Here is a 10,520-nt window from a genome sequence, read left to right as displayed (position 1 = left end):
TGTTTGTTTACCCACCTGAGAAAAGTTCGGGTTTAACACTTTTTGCAAGTGTTTTTACCCCGAACCAAGGTCGGGTTTAACGGCCGGGTGGTTAAATCATGCGCTCTTTACATTTTCTAAACTAGCACTTTAATCCCTTATATTTTACAATAGGGGCTCAATATGGAAGCAGAATCTTCACTGCCTTGTAAACAAACAGCAGGTGTTAACACCTGAATAAACCCAATATTGGATTATGTGTTGGGTTCTCATTATTTCATATTTCACATTACATGAAATTAGAGGGGTTAGGAGAAGGGTCATGAATTTATCTCTGCTTTAAAATTGCAATTCCGCATTCTTACCCCATTAGATGTGCTGTTGATGGAGAACCCTTTTCCACAAACATTACATAGGCTTGGTCCAATGTTGTCATCAGTAACTCGCCCAGAGAAATGCCATGCAGCCTTTACAGAAGTGCACGTAGAGAGAAAGGTGCTGCAAAGTGAGAAAAAACATTTTAATAAAATCAAAATGGCACTTGTTTGATACAAACTACTTTATCAAACTGCATGTCAAGTCCTATTTTATTTCTACTTCAGTAAACATTTTTAGTATTTACCTTGTGCCCTAATCATAAAATCTGCAGAAATTATTATACGTCCCTCTTATTGGCACATTAAAATGTAAATTGCCCACCACGTACAGTTGGGTCCATAAATATTTGGACAGGCAACTTTTTTTCTAATTTTGGTTCTGTACATTACCACAATTAATTTTAAATAAAACAACTCAGATGTCGTTGAACTCCAGACTTTCATATTTCACTTTAATTTGGTGGGTTGAACAAAATGATTTCATAAAAATGTGATAAACTATGTGATGGGCTCAAAAGTAATTGGACAAATTAAAAAGCTGAAAATAAAATGTTCATTTCTAATACTTGGTTGAAAACCCTTTGCTGGCAATGACCGCCTGTAGTCTTGAACTCATGGACATCACCAGATGTTGGGTTTCCTCCCAGTGCAGCGCCTTTCAGTTGCTGTTTGTTTGTGGGCCTTTCTGTCCGAAGTTTAGTCTTCAACAAGTGAAATGCATGCTCAATTGGGTTCAGATCAGGTGACTGACTTGGCCATTCAAGAATATTCCACTTCTTTGCTTTAATAAACTCCTGGGTTGCTTTGGCTGTATGTTTTGGGTCATTGTCCATCTGTATTATGAAACGCCTCCCAATCAATGTGACTGCATTTAGCTGGATTTGAGCAGACAGTATGTCTCTGAACACCTCAGAATTCATTCGGCTGCTTCTGTCCTGTGTCACATCATGGATAAACACTAGTGTCCGAGTGCCATGGCAGCCATGCACGCCCAAGCCATCACACTGCCTCCGCCATGTTTTACAGATGATGTGGTATGCATTGGATCATGAGCTGTTCCACGCCTTCTCCATACTTTTTTCTTGCCATCATTCCGGTAAAGGTTGATCTTGGCTTCATCTGTCCAAAGAATGTTTTTCCAGAACTGTGCTGGCTTTTTTAGATATTTTTGAGCAGAGCCCAATCTATTCTTTCTATTTGTAAGGCTTATGAGTGGCTTGCACCTTGCAGTGCACCCTCTGTATTTACTTTCATGCAGACTTCTCTTTATGGTAGACTTGGATATTGATACGCCTACTTCCTGGAGAGTGTTGTTCACTTGGTTGGCTGTTGTGAAGGGGTTTCTCTTCACCATGGAAATGATTCTGCCATCATCCACCACTGTTGTCTTCCGTGGACGTCCAGGTCTTTTAGCGTTGCTGAGTTCACCAGTGCTTTGTTTCTTTCTCATTATGTACCAAACTGTAGATTTTGCCCTCCTAATATTGTAGCAATTTCTCGGATAGGTTTTTTCTGTTTTTGCAGCCTAAGGATGGCTTGTTTCACCTGCATGGAGAGCTCCTTTGACCGCTTGTTGTCTGTTCACAGCAAAATCTTCCACATATAAGCACCCCCCCACCTCATATCAACACCAGGCCTTTTATCTGCTTAATTGATAATGACATGATGAAGGAATTGCCCAAACCAGCCCATGAAATAGCCTTTGAGGCAATTATCCAATTACTTTTGAGCCCCTGAAATGAAGTGATTGTGTTAAAAAAAAAAAAAAAAAAAAAAAAGGCTTTAGTTCCTTGTATTTTTATGCAATCTTTTTGTTCAACCCACTGAATTAAAGCTGAAAGTCTGTGGTTCAACTGCATCCGTGTTGTTTCATCAAAATTAGAAAAAATTTCTGTGTCCCAATATTTATGGACCTAACTGTAATATCCTGTTTCCCCAAAAATAAGACAGTGTCCATTAATAATTTGTGCTCCAAATAATGCACTAGGGCTTATTTTCAGGGGATGTCTTATTTTTGCATGAACAACAATTAACATTTATTCTTAAACAAAAAAAAAAAATCAACATTTATTCAAATACAGTCATGTCATCATCTCATGGGAACATCATCATAATTCCAAACCCTGAATTCCATCTTGAATTTTGTGATCCTATTTTTCCTTTAGAACCATTAGCCAATTTCTCATGTCTAGCAATAGCTAAATGAGCACCTCTTGTCCGTGTGTGTGTGTGTGTGTATATATATATATATATATATATATATATATATACCTATTTTCAGGGTAGGGCTTGTATTTCGAGCATCCTAAAAATACGGAAAAACCATGATAGGGCTTATTTTCGGGTAAACCGGATATACAAAACTTCTTTAGTAAATAAAGCATATTATTAATGGCAGAAATCATCATATTGGCGGAATAAGGCTGTTCTATACGGTGACATAAATACTGTCACTGACAAAACATTCCATAACTCAGCATTTATTTTGTAACATTTTGCTCTGCTGGGTCCTCCTTGTTCTGATGCTAAAGTCTCTACCTGTACCTTATATTTCTCTATTATGTTCACTTACTTTCTGCTTTCATCCATTCTAATTATTTTCTGCAAAGGTTTTCAGCTACAATAACTGGTGCTGAATTATTTAGCTTTTTATTGCAATAAACTATACAGTTGGGATCACTATGTACAGGTTTTATAGCTATGTGTGCAGACGTCAGAACCGTAATCATGAGCTAGTGCAGTCTTTAAATGGGTACCGGCGTATAGGATTCATAGCAAAATAACCAATGGTCGTGGAATGTGATGTCCGTAGCAACTGGCCCTTTGTATCTATTTACTGGTTGATGGGATTGGTGTACTATGGACAGATATGTTTATATTTTAGAAAGCTGACGCTTGGTTTCTGGGGGATGGGGGAGGTTGAAGCACTTATGGGGATTGTGTTGCTGCCTATGACCCTTGCAGGCGATTTACTTCTTTCTTGCTGCATTTTGTGTTGCTTTCCCCCTAGGTACACATTCCATAGAAACATATGGAGAATGGATGACAAAGTATTAATCTTTGGACAATCTCAGGTTCAAATCCACACCAGGACACTATCTGCAATTAGCTTGTATGTTCTCCTTGTGTTTCTGTGGGGTAGAGTTCCTTCCACACCCCAATAACATAATGGTAGGTTGATGGCCTTCTCTCCAAAACTGTCCTCAGGCTTTAGGAACATTGAACTGAGGACTGGCACTTCTGTAAAATTTTGGCCTGCGGCTCTGGCCAGTGCGCCCCCGAGCAGGCTCAGGAGAAGGACCCTGCTTGGGGGGTGGGGCAGGGAGCCGGAAAATTTAGTGTTATGTGGGTCCGAAAAGGTTTGCGACCACTGGTTTAAGTGACAACAGACATATATTCTAAGAGATATTCGTCCTGCCGACCTATTTCAAGGATTCCCTCCTGTTAAAAAGGTCTCCTGATGCAGACAGTAACTGTTAAAATAATATGAACTCAAAGCCATTAAAGTTTCCCCTTTAAGCTTGAATAAATTCATTCAATTTAAAAACTTCTCTGATGTATTTTTGGGGTATAATATTCTGTAATCAAGTCTATTATTTGCTTTGGTACTTTGTGTCTAACTAACCCAAGGCAAGATATACTGCATGGTTGCTTGTTGCAAGTGGGGTGACCTGCAGACCCACGTGTCTGTAATATTGTGTCTTTAAACTCATTTACGTCTGATGTCCCTCATATAAAACAGCTGTGATCATGATCAAGCCAGAAATATTGATCAAATCCATTAAGGGAAAGGAATTCCGAAAATCACCATCAGTTTGGGGTAATTGATCACTGCAGCTGATAAACATTTCACTGGCAAAATAAAAAAAAAAACAGCAATCCTAATTTAAATGGTTTCATAATAATTGCAACCCAGCTTTCCATTAAATAAAGGAATGCACTTGAATGATTACATGTAAAATTATAAAAGCTTTGTCTGCAGCTCCTAAAATTAGAGCAAGGCAGAGAATGCAAATGTGATCTACGCAGAGGAGTGGATGGGAAGCTATGACAGATCTGTCATCTTTGCTTTAAGCTCTGTTCTCATTGATTGAGGACGGCAATTCACTAGATTGGCCATTCTCAGCTGCTGATAGTTAAAGGCTCTCTAATGAAAAGACCTTTCATGAATTGATTTTTGCATTTCAGATTTGTTGAGGCTTTGAAATGTGCAAAGAACTTCCTTTCTGATACCATAATTTGTTGAAGTTCTGAGCAGGCAATACGGTACTCTACTCACTCATCTTTTTATGCTGCCATTACATTTGCTATAAATGGTTTACAAGACACATAAAAGTATTATAATGGCTGGCAAGGTGTGTGCTCGCAGGTGGTTGTATGATGTGTTGATGTTTGAATAACTTAGCAGTGTGTTGTGTTGGCAAGCACACTATATTAGAGAAGGGCCCTAAGTGTTCTTTGTGTATAGAAAAGGAAGGGGTTGGAATCCTGGAATGGGAACAGGAATTGAGGGTGAATCCTTCCCATAGGGACACAGAGGGCTGTCACTTCTGACAGTTTCACTTCCCCACTGTACAAAAGAAATATATATTTTTTTTTTTTATTTACCTTCTTTCTGTGTTCAGAGGACATGAAGTGAAGAGAGATTTCCCCTTATTGTCACAGTGACACCAGTTTTATTAGACCAGACAAATGTCAAATGAATCCCTGGATTGCTATAGAAACCTTGCAGAGGTTCCAATCCTTCTCCACGTTGTGCAAAACTATAAAAAAAATAAAGTTTGGACCATACCTAAACGTTAATATTTCTCTGTGCCAAATAGCAAAAATCTTTGTAAGAACATAACTGGTTGCAAAAGTTCCTTAATTCACGATAATTCAGATACACACAGAATGGTATTTTACACATGCTGGACAGAAATAAGAGGATCAAACCACGACCAGAGAGGTTCCAGAACTGTAAGGACTATTTTGACCTGGTGATCACCTGCGAGGAGAGAGTCTATGATCAAGTAGTTGAAGGTAAGAAAGATTTCATGATAAACTTTGCATGAAAACATTTAAACCTGTATGCAAACTTTCTGTAAATATCCTGCTCAGAGCAAATTCCACATGATGCTTTCTATTATGCGGTACACATGAGATCCCTTTTCTGTGTGCATGTTTGCAGCTAGCTTTGCCATCAGAAGCCCATCATGAAAACGAAATCCTTCTAATCGCTCATCCCAGGCTGATCATAAGATTCCTTCTATGACCTTGGTTAGTCAAAGGCTGGAGAGGATTCACTTTCAACAGTGATCCAGCAAACCAGGAATGGATTTCTTAAAAGCTATTTGTTAGCAAATGTTTTGAATCCTGGACCAGATCCATTCCAGGTTTGCTGGATCACTCAGTTTCACTGATGAAAGTGTATCCTCTCCAGCATTGGAGAGCTTTAATAAATCAGGGCCTAAGGCTCTGCTAGCATTACTAAAAGCACATGTGCGGTTAAAACATGAACTTACCCTGAAGTTGAAGATCACCTTTTAAAAACAGCAAGGAAGAGTTTCAATTGGACTTCTTGCTGGGAGAATTGTAGTCATGTTTCTTGTCTAATTTTATTTCCTGTCCCAGGTAGCAGCTAAAAGTTTCCCTTGCTGAAACTGAAAAAAGGTTTGGGTCAGTGTCCTAATAGGGATAATAACATAAAAATCATACTTTAATTAATGTATCTAAATAAGCATCATAAGCCTTTAGATTCTATTAAAGTGATTCCAGAATGATGAATTATGTCACACCGCTAACGTTTAAAAAAACAAACAAACTAAACTTGCTGGCTTTGTTTTCTTACTGAGGTTTATTATGTCTTCCTGTACTGCTGAGTGTTTGCTGTGTGGTAATCCTGTGTTTGACACTTTTACAGACCTGAACTCTAGAGAACAGGAAACGTGCCAACCAGTTCATGTCATAAATGTTGATATTCAGGATAATCATGAAGAAGCAACATTAGGAGCCTTCTTAATTTGTGAACTTTGCCAATGTGTAAGTTTCTAAATGTTCATTTGGTTTCTATTTTTTAATATGCATTGTATTCCAGGTTTGTCTAGAAGTATAGTATTCAGAGCTAGATCATCCATAAAGGAACATAAAGCCTTTGTCCATGGGGGCCAGCTACAACCCTCATCCTCCTGTGATGGAGCAATTGGCAAAGCTGTGCTCTTGCTTTGACACGTCACAAGGAAAGTTGTATTTATAGGCCATAGCAATACAAAAACACAATTGCGATGTCTTCTTTACCTTCATTAGTCTGATGATACATGCATTTTCTATAATCCCCCTGCATTCCAATAACAACCATGCAGATATAGCAGCCAGGAACCTATAGCAATTGTTCATCATCTATATTCAATGTGCAAAGTTTGTGTGGTCCAACCAGGATTAAAATGAAAAGTAGATTGTGTGTGACGTTTCCCTTTTCAGAGTACAGTTACAGTTCAGAGTGCAGAGTATGTTAAAGCCTGATGGTCACCATGGAGGGCTGCTATGCTTTCTCTTTGGGTTTAGGTGTAATAAATTGGTCCCACTTCATATCTCAATCAAGCAAATCTTCACAGCATATTAACTAATAGATTTTATTTTTGCTGTTTATCTACCTATTCAGTTTAGTCTGGTATAGTGCACTTTCAGTGGGTGTCAGTACTACATTTTTTGAAAGCTCTGATATTTTTGGTATTGCATTAGTTTTCGAGTTTTCTAACTTAGCCAATGCATGAAATTTAGTGGCTCAGTGTAAAGTACCCCCTCATCCGCCATTTTCAATCAGCCAGCAAATCAGAGATGACCACATCATTACCCCATGTGTATGTAAATTATGTATAGTTTTATAATCTTATTCTCTTTTAAAAAGAACTATTGAATCCATTAGCAAAGTATGGAAATCTGTAAATAGATATTTGTTTGCTGCATAAACATTTAATGACAGGGAACGTGTAGGAGAGAGCAGAGATGGTATCAGATATTGGTGTGTTACTGATCCAAGCAGTGGTGTGGCGGTGACACCACTGTATTCCCAAACTATTCCCCAATCTGAGGAAGTGGTGATGTCCTCCAATCTTTGATGTGTGTCAAAGGAGTAACAAAACCATTGTCACATGACTAATCCTTTGGTAGTTGAGGTGTCTAGTACATATATATTTCAGTTGAGTTTTTAGCTGTTTGTTGCATTTATGTATTAGTAAAGTTTAACTGTTTTTTTAATGGATCACCCTAATTTCTGCAGGTAGCTTATTTAGTAATTACAGATACATCTGTTTCAATGAGACATCAGTCTCCTGTGTTCATATTGTATTTTCCTGCACACTCTTTACTAAGCATTACTATATCCTTTTATTACAGATACAACACACAGAAGATATGGAGAATGAAATTGATGAACTGTTACAAGAATTTGAAGACAAAAGTGGTCGAACCTTCCTTCATACTATCTGCTTTTATTGATGCAAGTCCAGCCAAGCCTTAATCTATCTACAATATGATATCATATTTCTGAAAAAAATATGAAAAAAAGACACTTTTTTTTTGTTTCATTTCATTTTGTTTTTCGCCCCCTTTGTGTTTCTCCTGCAAAGTGTTTTCCTTCAGGTATTTTGTCCAAAACAAGCAGGGATGTATAAACGTTTGTGTATATATGGAAAAGAAAATATAAACTGAAAGACGTATATCATAAAAAGAAGAAAAAAATCAGGATTTCCTATGATTGTGCTGCATAAGTATTATTTTAATCTTTTTTTTCTTTTTCTTTTTTCTTTTTTAATATCTGAACGAAGAGATTTGTTTTGGCAGCAGCACATTTGGTAGGTCTGTGGTCAGCTTCAGTGATAACACCGATGGAGAACTTCAGGCAAAACACTAAACAATGAAATAGATAAGCCATGGGCTCTTATGTGCCTGTATTTTGTTTTTACATGTATTGATAGAAAACTGAACCCATAACATTAGATTTCGGCCTGCAGTAGCTTAAAGGGTTGCCAAACAAGGGATCCTGAGCATGTTTGGAACAACGTGTGTCTGCCATTATTTCGCATTTCAATATACATTAAATAGCCAAAAGTTTGAGCACACCTGACCATCATATCTAAATGTTTGTTGGGCGTCTCAATCAGAACCATGGCTATTATTATATATATATATATATATATATATATATATATATATATATATATATATATATATTTGTTGTGTCAGGTGCTGATGTTGGATGGGAATATCTGTGTCCAGTTCATCTCAAAGATGTTCATTGGGGTAAAGTCGAAGCTCTGTAAAGGCCTGTTGGTTCCTCAACACCAAATGTCTTTATAGCATTGGCTTTGTACAGAGTGGGAAATGTTATGCTGGAACAGAAAATAAACTCTCCAATAAATGTGTGCTACAAGGCCGAAAATGTCTTTGTTTGATAATCTATCTTGAGTTAAGGAGTAATTTTGTAGGGGAGTCCGTATATTTTTACATACAATGTAGGTGTGCTGGTCAGGAGTCCACAACTTTTAGCCATATAGTACATAACCTTGTATGCTAAATGGTCTGAGCAAAAGATGGTGCTGGTGATAGTCATACCAGCTGGTCAATGGAAATGCTGCAGTGTACAATTATTTTCATGCCAATGGGCCTTTTTAGTCAAAACAGATAAATTGATTAAAGAACCAACTGGCATAAAAATAAGCTGCTCTATAATTGTTGATTGTTGGAAGTTGTTCCATTCACACATGCTCTTTCATCTATAGTATATAAAGCTATTAAACTCCAATAAAATGACTTCTGGATCCAACAGATAAAACGGGGTATTTATAACCTGAAATGATGTGTGTTCTTTTTATCTTTCAATGATTTCTGTGTGTTGACTGAAGTTCTCATTCAAACAACTTATGGCAGATTACAAATATGAATGCTAATATCTGTAATATAATAGGTAATAAATTGGCAGTGTAGTCAAACCTGGTGTGGGATGTGTTTTGATTACTGTGATTGCTAATGGAAACGGTGTTGAAAGAAGATTTTGAAGCAAGTTGTATTCCACCAGCTCCTTCTGTCTACAACTGTTTGTCCTAAATTCCTACTATTTGAAAGCAAAATTATTTTTTGTTTTTTTGTTTGCGGCACAAATTGTATTGAAAATACAGCAGAATAAAAGAAAATTTTGTCACAACTCAAAGTACAAACACTGTATAATCATTTGGGGTGTCCTTCCCATTCAATAGCATGGGATAGCAGACCAATTAGCCCTAGTATACTCAAAATTGTATAAGAGGAAGATCAATAACAGAGTCTCATAATCCAACGCGTTTTGCCGCTTAGGCTACCTCAGGGTATGCATAGAAAGCGCTATACGAAATCTATGCTCAAGATGTTCCTGTTATATAAGTGCAACAGAAGTTTGCCAGGATTGTGCTGGATCCAGGATATTTGTGGGTTTGGAGTGGGTTGCATGGAGTAGCATCGACAGATATTTTTCAATTGGTGTTAGATCCAAAAGTATCAGTACCATGTAGAAGAAGGAGAATACAGTGAAGAGTTAGCACACATCCAATGCGCATGCCCTGCAATCTCTGTTATTACTGCCCACTTCTCCTGGAGTCTCTGATATAAAAATAAAAACCCTGCCCCCACTAAGATGGCTGCTTTTTACACAGTCCAGAAAAAGGCAAAACATGTTAGTAATGGGGAATCATCAGCTGCAGAGAGACTACAGGCATGGGTTACCATCCCTTTGCTTTGGGAGTTTATTGTTTCTGGTAACTCTATGGGGTCTTTATTAATGATATTTGTTCAGTCAAAAATTGCATTGGTATAGTTTGTCTCAGTCACCATTTCTTTCACTGTTTAGATTGTTAATGTAAAGAAAAAATAAAGATATACAATTAAAGAGGGACTAAACTGAAAGCGTCTTTAAAACAAAAACACCAATCCTTTAGGACAGTCCGTTCCATCTGAGGGTGTCTTGCATCTGGTCCTGCATCGTCCCAGAGCTAGCGCTCCGGGTGCCGCCATCTTCTCTTCTTCTGGGTTCTTCATCCTACGTCACTCCACCCAGGCATGAGATTGGGTGACATAGTATGAAAAACAAATTGCAGATCTTACTGCGCATGCATTAGATTGGCAAATGTTTCTCTTTGTGCGAAAAGGCTCCTT

At 37.7% G+C, this 10,520-nt stretch overlaps 1 protein-coding gene across 1 annotated transcript in view; it reads left to right on the top strand.

Moving 5' to 3' along the window:
* Positions 1 to 9,550, top strand: part of SSU72 (SSU72 homolog, RNA polymerase II CTD phosphatase) — a 31,594-nt gene extending 22,044 nt beyond the window's left edge. Inside the window, exons 3-5 of the mRNA XM_072426569.1 lie at positions 5,239 to 5,378; positions 6,259 to 6,377; positions 7,731 to 9,550. Of these exons, the coding sequence (XP_072282670.1) occupies positions 5,239 to 5,378; positions 6,259 to 6,377; positions 7,731 to 7,832 (361 nt within the window). The 3' untranslated portion in view covers positions 7,833 to 9,550. The remainder of the gene's footprint in view (positions 1 to 5,238; positions 5,379 to 6,258; positions 6,378 to 7,730) is intronic.
* Positions 9,551 to 10,520: the final 970 nt, after the last annotated feature.

This window comes from Pyxicephalus adspersus, chromosome 11, assembly GCF_032062135.1.
Source record: "Pyxicephalus adspersus chromosome 11, UCB_Pads_2.0, whole genome shotgun sequence".
Lineage (NCBI taxonomy): Eukaryota > Metazoa > Chordata > Amphibia > Anura > Pyxicephalidae > Pyxicephalus > Pyxicephalus adspersus.
This window is presented reverse-complemented; position numbering and strand designations above follow the sequence as displayed.